We start from the raw sequence: 12,762 nt of genomic DNA, 5'->3' as shown, positions 1-12,762 counted from the left end.
AGTTACATTCTGTACAGTGAATCTGTTTAAAATGGATATTATTAATAAATTGTAGTAATAGTATTGTGTTAAACAGGCCCTATTATGCTGTTTTCCGGGTTCATATTTTTATCTCAAATTACAGTTACAACATGTTTACATGCGTTAATGCTCATAATCTGCCTTGTTTTTCTCATCCTGGCTCTCCCTAAGGTTTCTTCCTTTTTATTTCCCCCATTAAAGTTTTTTGTTTTTTTTCCTGTACCAATGTGAAGGAGTATAAATGACACAGCCTTCTTTTCCGGTAAGTGAAATATGAAATGGTTCAATTGATGTTTGCTAGGCATGTTGTTGTGTCTTTTTTTTCAAACTTGCCGGTGCTCTCCCTTTATCTGGTCCACATCGGTGTTCCCTACACATGATCAGCTAGTGCTTATAGCATGGTGAGGTGCAGAGGAACCAACTGACAAATAGATATAATGTTGGTGATGAAGGGAATTTCTCATTTCACCCTATGGTCTCCTTTCCTAACGTCTTAGGTGGAAGGAATCAGTCAGGTAACCAAAAAGATTGCTCGGAGGGTGGCAGGAGAAGCAACAAATTCTTCAGTGCTGTTTGGATGGCATCTTCCTGCCAGTGAAGCTGATGTGGAAGTGTTTTAAAACTTGCGTTCTCTCTACGGACCAGCAGGGGACAACTCCTCCAGTTGCAAAAAAAGTCAGATTGTATAGAAGTCAATGAGAAAATGACTCTACCTCTCTCTTGATTTATTCCCTCAGTAAACATTTTAAACATGAGTTTATGGTCTCAATATCTAGTTTCAAGTCTTCGTCAATACAGCATGATGTTCATTTGGTAAATTATGGTCCATTTAAAGTCAAATAGACTGACATAGTTGGATGCAAGGAAGAACTACAGGCTGTTTTAGCTTGGATTTCTAGTCTCTGCAGCAGTGAAAATGGCGTTCCAACATATTAGTGCAGAGGATGTTTTAGACGAGGATACATTTTACAGGATTTGGTTGGCTGACTCTGATATTGAGCTGTGTTTATTAGTGCCAGAGTATATGTCTTAATAAATTCAGAAGCTCAAGCTCAAAACATCCTGATACAGGTAGGAACCGCAGGCACGGCTCCCCGAGAGGGAAAACTCTTTCCTCAGTCAATACAGCACCCACTGAGTATTAATCAGTTTACTACATTCATCATCAACACTGATTGAGCCCGCATAAAAGGTGGCAAATAGTCCCCTTTAACTAATCAGGAGGAATGAGAAGCTGTTGGGCAGTAATCAGGGAAATTCAGTCCAGCTTTGATTAAGGCAATGCACTTTCCCTTTCGATTTATGTCCACTAAATGGTTTAGACGGCGGTTGGTTTTAAGCTGGACTAATGTAAACCTTGTATAATCACTCATGAGGTTACCCTGCACACCTTTTGTGAAAGTTTTAAAGCTGTGTTAATCAGGGTGATGATGTCATGGCATCAAAAAACATGGCAGGAACAAATAAAGACTCGTGAAGTTGTGTGTCATCAGATGGAGGGAGATGTGTGTTCCACGGACACGACTGGCTTATTTCATCTCATTTATATTAGCGACTGATTAAGATAATCCTATAACTGAAATGGAGTGGCCGTGAAGGATGATATGCATAGGGAAATTTAGATGTAAAAGAATCTCTCATTTGATTAAAAAATAAAACAACTCAAGGTATTCATATTTCTCATTTTGTATATTTTGCTATCGCGCAAGGATCTGCAGGAAATACTAGTGCTGGGGACATAATTGTCCTAAATGGACACCACAAGGGAGGAACTTCTATTTGAATTGAATTAAACAATTAAGTGATGTTGAAGGTGAAGGACAAATATTTCTTAAGTATGTTTCTTAAGTGTATAATCAACTGAAAATAAGAGTTGTTATGGTTAGCTTAGAATAAGCAGTCAATATCTGAGTTTTTCTCCTCGTCACGGAGTCCTACATGTTGCACCGCTCTGTTTTTTAGTCCAGAACAGAAAATTTAAACACTTTGTTTGCATTTTTGCCACTGTAGTTCTGCTACATGCTTGACACGTGGGAGATGTTTTATGGGGTTGCAATCTTAAACACATTGCTAGATGCCACCAAATCCTACACACTTGGCCTTTAAAGGGACAATCACATTCCTTATTAATTTGTTTTTTGAGTTTGTTCACAATATTACTCTCTGAGTACAAGTATGTGTGTGTTACCATATGCAGCAACCATAAGTATATATCTTGAATGCAGGACTTTCACTTGTAACAGAGTATTTTACACTGTTGTCATGAGACCTGTGTACTTCTTCCAGCACTCGTTATTAACATTAGTTTATTGAAATATTAAAAGGGTTTTCTTTCACCCACACAGTTTTCAGTTACAGTTAATGCAGTGTAGTGCGTGCACTTACCTCTCAATCATTTTCTGCTTTCTTTGTGTCGGTCTGTCTGACTGTCAATGTGACTTTAAGTCCTACTAAAATGACCTTGATGCCAATGGTGAACAAGGAGCTGAGCCTGAAGGCTCTTAATTTACTTGTCAAGCTACTTGTCATTTCTTCCTGTAAGTCGCTTTGGATAAAAGCGTCTGCTAAATAACTGTAATGTAATGTAATGTAATGTCATGAGCTTTGGGTAGTGACTGAAAGAAGGAGATAGCGGGCTCTGCCTTAGAGAAACGCACTCAGCCATCCGGAGGGGTTATATATCTCATCTGGCCTGGGAACATCACAGTCACACAAGGCTAGCCTTGTTTCAAAAAGATGACGTGTGCAACCGTTACCTTGGATACCCAGTGTTTAAAATGTAGAGTAAGGGGAAAGACATGCAGTCGTGAAGGAGTTCAAATTTGAGCGAGAAGTTTATAGTGATTCACAATTTCAAGAGCTTTGTACAACAAATGATGTCTGAGCTTGGCAAGTATGCTGACCAGCCATACTTTTTCATTGTGACTGTAATTATTAACTTGGCTTCTTAGCTTTAGATGCTTTAAATTTGTCAATTGGGCTAATCTTTTTAAACAAAATGCCTGGGCATTGAGGAGTGATGAGCCTGACCCCTGTGGTGAGTAATGTCCCCTAATGCTAAATGCTTCCTTAACCAGATAAACCTGAAAATAAAAGTTTCTTTGCATAGATTGACAGTTTGGGATAGGCTAAGTAATCAGTTTATAGGAAGATAGATTTATTGATTAACTAATGACTGATTATCTGATCCCTTAGCCTTTGGTTGAATACAAAAATGCAGATGGAGTAGATGTAGTTTTAGGCTCTGGCTTGCCAATAAAGATAGCCTGAGGAAAATCTGGTTATAAATTGTTGTATTGATTTGCCTGGCACTCCCCATTTGACTTAAACTTGCTTCATCTTTTCTAAATGAATAGACATCCACTGTAATTGCACACCATATGGATTTTATGTATCCAATTATTTCACAGATACATAAGTGTGTCCTCTGGCTAAAAAATGGACGGATAATTGAAGACTCAATAGAGGCTGTTGTGGATTACTGCAATCACTGACTGCTGAAGCCATGGGCCTGTTTGCATTTAATGGGACTATCAACCTCTCTGTTCAGATCTCAGTTTGATTCGGCTGCTTTGGACAATGATTTAAAATTGTCAAGGACAAATTGCCAAATCAACAACATCTGCAAGTCAAATAATTCAGGCAGGCAAAATGCTGGAAAACAAATGTTCATGCCTCTCTTTCTCGGACTCCAGTTCACCCTAGTTTGGGTTGATAAATCCAATGAGGCCCTGTTCTCGCCGACCACCTAAGCCTTGACAGAGCTCAAATGCATTCAAGGTGGATGGAGGGATGCTGCTATACCGGGTCAACAACATCCAGTGCTGAAAAATGAAGCCAGCGCAGGGGTGCAAAAAATTGGGGTTCAGATGCTGCAATCCCTCAAGACCCGAGGAAAGTTCCCGTGTCACATTCACATCTGCTGGGTAAAGTGATGCGGGTTAGCCCCCAGTTCTGCTATGGAGGCAAAACAAAGTCTCCTCTGTGCTTCCAAACCATAGAGTAAAAAAATGTATAGTCCAGGCTTAATACTCATTGTATGAATTTAAGTGATTTGTGCATTTGACCTTCAGGAGCTCAGAGAACTTTGGTGGATGCTTGAAGATGACAGGGGGCTTACATACATACATACATACATACATACATACATACATACATACATACATACATACTCTTTTAGTTGTATAACCTCTAATCATGAATACATAAAACAAACCTCACTGTAACCTGAAAACCATGTTAATCATAATACATGTATCCCAACACTGCAGCACGACACTCACACAAGAATCCATATCTCTATCCTCTCTCTTTTCCCATTGAGTCATGTCTAGGTCATACTACATGACTTCAGCCCTGATATTCTACACCAAGACGTTTGTTTCAAGATCCCGGACAAAATCTTCTGATCAGAGGCAACTCCGCATCGGCTCACCCCTTGCAGACAGGCGCTCGGACGCCATGTGTGAACTGTCCAAATGCACCGGCCAAGAGGTTTGCCTCTGCCTTGCAATTGTACAGGTTTGTGGAAATAGTGACAACATACAAGACTATGCCTGTTTCACTTCTTGTGTTTTTGACGAAACATAGTTTGGAGACCTCATGGGGGAGTCCAGATGAAGGATCTTGTAGCATGTGACCCTGTTGCTGGTCAGTCATGTTGTGTGAAAATGACAGCAATTTTAAGACTCCAGATTACAAGAATGCAAGCGTTGTAGTGTGAACAGGGCAGAGATCTGACCACTTTGAAAGTCATGTATTCAGAACTTGGCCTAAGACCCACCCTCTTAAGGCTGACAACCGAAAGTGACAAACTGTGACTGTGAAGTAAATCTAGTGACCGATGTCTAAAGCTCTGATTTGATAGCAACTACGTTCACCCTGGATGTCCTTTGACAAAGAAAAGCAATAACTATGATGGCTGGTTTCATACCATTGCTTTCCTTGCACTCATTGTCTAATCATTTAGTTGCTCAAGCATGTTGAGCCTATGCAGCCTATTTTGAGAATTTAGAATTAACTCCCCGTGTGTAGGATTTGGAGGCATCTAGGAGTGAGGTTGTAGATTGCAACAAAGTAAATACCCTCTGGCTCACTCCTCCCTCTCCAAGACTGCGGTAACGTGAGCCTCCGAGTGCAAAACCGTTTTAACATCGATCCCCTCGCTCTGAGCCACGCTTATGACTCTACTTTAGGAGCAAAGGTAGTCAGACGGTGGCTGGCGGTCCCAAGGTTTTGCTCTCATGTAACGGCAGTTTCACAAGCATGTCGGGGAACTGCAGTGGCATCAGGTAACGCAAACATTTGAAAGGCTCTCACTAAAGACAGTGTTTGGTTTGTCCGTTTTGGGCTACTGTAAACATGGCAGTGCAACATGGCGGACTCCATGAAGAGGACCTGCTCCCTTTGTAGATATGAAGGGCTCCTTCTAAGCTAATGCAACTAAACACAACGACTCCAAGTTCCAGGTTATTATACACAAATGAAAAGCTTGTTATAAATATTTTATTCCATTTCTGCTAATAGGTCCTGCAAAAATGCTACACAGTGCTTCTTTATGTCTGCAATTGTTTATTTTGGGCAGCACAAACAAGCTGTCAACATGGTTGACATTTAAGTTGACTTTGTGAACTTGTTAGCCTATTTACCTGTCATTTGGAGTTGTGGTTTCGTCACCTGATGGAAGTTCAATATTACTTCTCTTTTAGCTCTTATTTTGGTCTCATCCAGCTCCTGGGGGAAATAACTGTCTCTTTAGCTACTAAATGCTCCGCCATGTTCACCATCTAGTCTCTAACTGTGTTTGTCTGCTGTTTGCTGCTGAGCAGGCAGTGTGCTCTGGCTTTTAAGTGCTTTTTTAATGAAAACATCTGCAGCTCAAAACGATGCCAGCAGAGAGAGTGAACCATAACAATACAGTTGTGGGCCAGATAGCCAAACAGCTGAAACTCACCGTGGAGCTATATAGGGCCGAGGGCAGCTGTAGGTTCTGGTAATAATTCTCCATCCCTAACAGCGGCCCCTTTCATATTTTCATTACGGTTTTAAAATTTGATACAGTTTTTATACAAATATTGATGATAGCAGCTTGAAAAACCTTGTTTCATAAAAAAAGAATCAGGTTTCATGTCCAACTAATTCTAATAAAAATATTACAGGACCTATAGTTTCTTACTTAACATCTCTATGGCTTTTGATAGGGTAGCAGTTTTACTGAAAGCAACCCATAAATCATATGTTATATGCTGTGTTGATATATTTAAATATTTTATAAGAGCCCTTTATAGAGACTTCATTGTGCCCCCCTTCTAAAATATAGACATTTGCACACAAGCGTGAACATGTTAAGTTATTTTAAATCATACACTCGACCAATCACCTTGATCAACAAATTCATTTAATAAATAATATCATCAGGAAAACAAAAAAAACAGACCAAAAAAAATGATTTGTGCACATCTGAACAACATATGTTTATCTTTTTTTTATCATTACAGGAGCAATTGGACCAATGAAGTAGGAAGCGGTACGTTATACAAAGCAGAGGGATCGGGCAGTCGATCAAACACCAACAAGTCCAGAATACAAGGCGACTGGTTGAAGAGAGGGGTTTGTAGGGATGGGGTGAAGGGTCATAACTGATGCGTCCTAGTCCATGAACCCCCCATACCTCTTCTGTAGCTCGCTGCCGTTCTCCCAGGCCCGTTTCAACATCCCCCCGCTCTTGCTGCTGTCCACCAGCCACTCAGGCCTGCCCACGCGCCTCATGAACCCTCCATAGCGCTTCTTGAGCCCGCGGCCCAACACCGCCTCCAGCAGGTCGCCCTGCGCCACCCCTCCCTCGCCCCGACGCATGAAACCCCCATACCTCTTCACCGCCTCCCCTCCCTGACCCTCCCCCTTGCCGCCATGATCGACTGGCGCATTGAGAATCTTTAGGATCTCCAGGCGTACGTTCTCTTCTTCGTCCTGGTTCCCAGGATCCTCCAGTACCCCCTCTTGAGAGGGGGAGCGGCGAGACATGAAGCCGCCGTAGCGCTTCATGAAGCCACCGTACTTCTTGGCCAGCAGGTGCTCCGGTGATGGGGCGTCCTCATCGTCGACTGTCACGGCGTCCGCTGCTTCCTGTTCCTGCGGTTGACGGGGGTCGGCATTCAGAGGAACATGGTTTTCCTCCTCTAATAGGAAGTCGCGGCACAGGCGGAGCTTCTGGGTGTCCAACCCACCATCACACTCAAGTGAGCATGTCTGGAAAAAAATCAAACAGATCTTTATGACTTTTTATATATATATATATATATATATATATATATATATATATACACACTTATCCATCGTCAGCACTTTGAGTAGTTGTAAGACTAGAGATGTGCTTTATAAATGCAAGTCCATTTACCCATCGAGGAAGGGGCAGACCAGAATTACCGTTCTTCTTCAATTTTTTTTTTTTTTTAATATTGTTTCCGTGGAGTATTTTGTTACATTTTTCAACAAGAAAGTAATATAACTATACATCACGGCTTAGCTTTCGTCCCCAGTGAGGGGAGCTTCACTGTTAAAAACTTCTGATTTGTTCAGTGATTACCCCGATTCAGTATAGTCAGTTCATACAAAATATGAATTGTTCTGGTTGTCATGTTGAGTTTTTCTGATTATCTCAGTGACTACTCTAGAGAGCTGCCTATTCATGGTAAGCGTTCAATTAAACTGAGAGTGTGGAGGTTTAAACATGTTGGCATTTACCAGTCAAAAAGGGTCTGATGATGAGACACTATTGAGTTACCCATGAGAAATGTAGGACTCAATTTTTTGAATCTCGACCCATATTAGGGAATAAAAGTCATGAACTGTTGGTCCTCTCTGTAAAATCGGTCTCTAATAAGTTCCCCAATTTCACGGAAGTGCAACACTTAGGTATCCTAATATTCCTTTAAGGCACATACATCGATCTGCTCATCTCACTCTTGGAAACTAAAGAAAAGATAAAATTATAGCTATTTTATTAAGATGGAAACATATCATCCTATGGCAATTATTTATGAGGTTAAATCATAACCATCATTTTCAAAGTTTGTTTTAATGGCATTAATTCCAATTCTTTCCTCGCCTTTTTTTCTATGATTCAGAGCTGAAACAATCAGTTAATAATCGATTAGTAAATATACAAAAATTTACAGATGATAAATTCAACTTTTAAAGGGGACATATCATGCTCATTTTCAGTTTCCTTCTTGTATTTCAGGTTTCTACTAGAACATATTAACGTGCTTTAATGTTTAAAAAACACATTATTCGCATACTGTCCGTCTGAATATACGTGTATTCACTCTCTGTCTAAAACACTGTGTTTCACGCCTGTCTCTTTTAGACCCCCTCCCAAAAAAAAAAAAAAAAAAAACTGACTGGGTTGTCTGATTTCACAGTTAGTGGGTTGTTCGACACCTCTCTGGATTAGCCACTGAGATAATCAGACAAACTCAACATGCCAACAACAACAATTTATATTACTGACTATACTGAATCGGGGTAATCCCAAATACTGAAAAAGGTGTAATTTTCATGATTTGTCCCCTCTTTAGTCTTACTGTAAATAAACATTCAAAAATAAATTCAGGTTGTAGCTATGGGTTTTGGACTGCTGATTGTATAAAAAAAAAAAAAAAAAAAAAAAAGAGCTATTTCAAGATGTTCCATTGTGCTTGAGGAAATTGTGGTGAGCAAGTTGGATTCTTTTCTGTCATTTCTTTGATCAGTTCACTTTACCAGATATCAGACAGAATGGTTAGCTCCGTTTCCATCCCTCACTCTGTCATTGCCACCATTTGCTTCTGACTAGAGACCAAAGTATAATCCTGAAAGTAACATCAATTCTGGTGGACCCTGATGAGTAGCCACTGGTTTTAAGTGGCTATGCATCAAACTACGTTATCAGGTGATATTGAGAAGACAGTTCAGCTTTACAAGAGCTTGACAACAGCATTAGTCACGTCCAGTGCGTTGATAGGTCCATTACTTTTCTGTATACAGATATACATTTACAAATGTATACCTGTATGTATATACATCAAAGAAATTAACTGAGATCACGAGAACAGCATTTTAGGCTGAACAAATTCAGTTCATATTTATTGCATGTTTCTCCCTTCAACCTGTCAACTGGATCATGGCAAAATAAAACTGGACTCTGGATGTGTTCAAATGTATTGAGGTAGGAGAGTCTATCGAGGCATTAGCATTCAAATCGAGAGCAATTAATGATCCATCTTGTAATTTTACTGACATATGTGTACCTACATGTTTAAGACGTGGCTCATTCTATCCATCGGTTGTTTATTTTATACTGTGGTCATTAGTGGATTAATCCATGACGATAAGGCTTGATGAATTGTTACTGATATAATGAATTGTTACTAAATAGAAACAAAAAATGAACAGGGAAAGCTCCGTCATCTTGTGTGCACCACACTCTAGGATTGTGTTCAAATAGAGAAGAGCAGACAAAGACCACACAGAAGAGAGGAAGAGTTAACGAGGAGGAGGAGAGATAACAACAGTCGGCAGATGCTTCGGGAGCACCAGAGCGCATGTTTTATCCATGATACCCTTCACTTAATCCCTGAACAACTTACAAAAACACCATTTCTCTCTCCAAACCATCTGCAGCAGCCTGTTCTTCACCCATAGACACAGTATCCTATTCATTTAATGGAAGCCTCCCCCAATTAAAGCTGTGTGTCCCCCCACTTATCCCAGTCATCCTTTAACCGTGTAACCCCAGTGGCAGGAGTACAATCAGACTGAAGGCATCTGCGGGGCCTCATCCTACCAGGATAACCTGATCACAAACCTCAAATGCGTCATTGGATTTCACTTATTTGATGGCGACGTGGAGGGATTCTAGCTGAGCTTTCAGCGCCGATGGCTTATCTGAAGACAGAATTAATGAACGGGAAAATTGAATTGAGGACATATTGGCACCTGAGGGGCTGGGAGGGTGGCAGGCAGCAGCACCCTCTGGTGGACGCGATTGGAAGTGTGCAACAAGGAATGGTTGCGTAAAGAAGAAAAAAAGACAGCGAAGACCGAAGGTGGACAGTTACAAAGGCTAAAGACCAATTATGATTTCTCTTTATATATTTAGTTTTTATCCGTCTTTCCCTCCTCACAATCACAGCTTTCTAAGTGGAGGTGAAACATTTGTGGAAAGAATTCAGGGAGATAAATCCATGTGTCAGAGAATTTCAAGGCATTTCCAAAATCGAATATCTTTTTTGAGGATGGAAGCGCTCCCAATTGTTGAATATTATGGAATAATAAATGTGTACAGTTTGGTCCTCTTAAACACTTAAATTGCTCTCATTTTTGAGAACGAAGAAGATTTTTTTTTCATTATGTTTAAATATTTCATCAAGGAAGACTTTTATAATCTGCTCATTAAATGACTTCGCATTGATTAAACAAAGATGTTGATATCGCAGATGTACAAAGGAGAGCATTAACTCAGGGAAACATCATGTCAGAATGTCATTGTTCATGTTTCAAACGCAGCACATTTGACACGAAAACATTTTTCAAATCCGCTAATACACTGATATGGGTTTAGAGAAATAGATCAAATAGAGACTGGGGGCACGGGATGTAAAGAGACAGAGGAGGGACGAGGGAAGAAAATGGATAGAAGAAACGGGGGGGCCTCAGAAAAAAACAACCAGTTTAGAGTAATGTGTTGAAGCCTACAGAACCATAAAACCACCTCTGACGGAGGGGGGGAGGGGTCAAATGGGAAAATATGATGAGTGAAGAAAGGGAGAGGGGGAATTGAAAGCCAAGGGGGAGGAACGGAGAAAGGAATTAAATAGGAACAAATTCCGAACAGTGACATATAGTATATCTGAAGAGGAATTTATCGGTTAAAGTCTATGACAGTATTATCATCATTTAACTCATCTAATAAGTGAAGACATGAAGATGAAAATGTGTAGGGAGGAGAAATATGGAGATGAAAGAGGAGAGGAGGAATGGAAGAAGAGAAAGCAAAGAATTAACGGAATGGAGTGAAAGACAGACACTGAAGGGGGCATGTGAAAAGAGAAAGTCTCAGGGGAAAATAACAATGGAATGACTGGATATGTATTTTGCTAAATATATTAAACGAGCGGCCCGTGCTATTATTAGTTGTCCGTTGAATATATAATAGCTGATAAAATTATACTATTATGACTGAGAGGAGGAGAAACCAGACTGCTGTGCTTGTAACTATTACTCCCTTAGTTTGTTTATAATTATTTATTTATGATCAACCATAGCTGGGACACCAGACTGACCATACTGATGTGAATTTATTCATTATTATTTGTCTGTTAGTGCATTTTAAATACATATAAACTTCATGGGAATGAATGAAAGGCAGTGACATTACCAGCGAGGGGAAACCAGACTGCTGTCCCAGCAGACGGTACACGCACAGTGCGCACTCCTTCCCGCACTCCGTTCCGACCACCAGCGACACACACGCGCCCAGAACCAGCATCCACACGCAGCTGCTGTGTGCGGGGACCGCCATGGACTATGCGGACGGAAGTAATACAAACATAAAGAAACATTACAAAAAAAAAATCAAACCTTTTTAAATTACTGACATTATTCTAAAGAAACAAGGAGCAGAGTACTTTTTTGCAATTTCTATTACTAATACTTCTTCTGATGTTATTATTAAAACTTTATTTTGCTTCCTACCTGCTACTGTGTCAAATCAATTATTTTAATACTTTAATTAATATGCATGTGCAGCATCCTCTGCCTGCTGTTATTCTAATATTACAGTAGTAGTAGTATAAGTAGTAGTAGTAGTAGTAGTAGTAGTAGTAGTAATTGCAGTAGAAAGTAGCAGAAGTTGTTAGTATCTTACCTCTTTGTTACTTTAAAAGCTACTTAAGGTGTTCTGTGCGTTCTTCGTCCGCGCGTGCCCTCGGAGGTTCCGGCGGAGTGGGAAACTGTAGAGTGGCGCGAGCCAGTGCACCCGAATAAATCTGCGCGGAGCTCCCCGGTGTCGCACGCGGCAGGGAAGAGCGCTAACGGGTAAGTCGGCAAACAAACACGGCGCGTGTCTCTCCTGCTGAGGCAACGTTACCGGACCGAGGCGTTCAGGGGGTCGCCGGTAAGAAAAACAAAACAGCCCGTTAAACTCTCGTGTGGAGTCCGTTCAAAGTGCTCGGTGAAGTGCTGCGGCTGGTGGCTCCGCGGCTTGTTAAAGTAGTTTCTGCGCTTACGTCACCGGGGAGAATGGGGAGGGGGTGGAGGGGTTAATAAGCGTGACGATGTGACGTGACAGCCCCCCCTCTCTCTTTACCACACACACATACTTATTCTCTTCCCACTTTTTTTATTGCTTCTCTGTGACATTTAATAAATGGCAGTCTACCATGCAGGTTCTGTGTGGGAATAATATTTCATTTTTAGCATTTATGTCTCTAGGTGTACGTGTCATTAAATGTGTGTGTTGAGATGGATCAACACACACAGAAGCTTGCTGGTGTGGTCGGGCCAGTACAAACCGGGTTTGGGCTGCTGGTCTGACATGTTGCTTCATGGATTGTTTTATTTTATTTCAAATCCGATATACCGCAACAGGTCATTACGTTTTGTTTGTTTTTATTGGGATTTTCAGTTTGATGTCTGATCGGTGATTGGAAAATGATTCATGTGCTAAATCATCTCACTGCGCAGTCTGTAAAGCCCACA

The 12,762-nt window shown here is 40.7% G+C and overlaps 1 protein-coding gene across 1 annotated transcript; it reads right to left on the bottom strand.

Moving 5' to 3' along the window:
* Window positions 1-6,473: 6,473 nt before the first annotated feature.
* Window positions 6,474-12,287, bottom strand: LOC129089159 (proenkephalin-A-like). Its single transcript, XM_054596537.1, has 3 exons — window positions 11,930-12,287; window positions 11,441-11,587; window positions 6,474-7,269 (listed from the first exon to the last, which is right to left on the bottom strand). Exons 2-3 carry the CDS (start codon window positions 11,582-11,584, stop codon window positions 6,670-6,672), a joined length of 744 nt encoding a protein of 247 aa, XP_054452512.1. The 5' UTR covers window positions 11,585-11,587; window positions 11,930-12,287; the 3' UTR covers window positions 6,474-6,669.
* Window positions 12,288-12,762: the final 475 nt, after the last annotated feature.

Source organism: Anoplopoma fimbria, chromosome 3 (assembly GCF_027596085.1).
Source record: "Anoplopoma fimbria isolate UVic2021 breed Golden Eagle Sablefish chromosome 3, Afim_UVic_2022, whole genome shotgun sequence".
Taxonomy (NCBI): Eukaryota; Metazoa; Chordata; class Actinopteri; order Perciformes; family Anoplopomatidae; genus Anoplopoma; species Anoplopoma fimbria.
Note: the sequence above shows the minus strand (reverse complement) of the source record. Positions and strands in the feature narration are given on the sequence as shown.

What these genes read in the sequence shown, in the direction of transcription:
- LOC129089159 (XM_054596537.1), bottom strand. Translation starts at nt 11,584, where the DNA reads ATGGCGGTCCCCGCACACAGCAGCTGCGTGTGGATGCTGGTTCTGGGC. An exon ending in AGTCTGGTTTCCCCTCGCTG is followed by an intron (nt 7,270 to 11,440) that starts GTAATGTCACTG and finishes ATTTTTTTCCAG; the next exon opens with ACATGCTCACTTGAGTGTGA.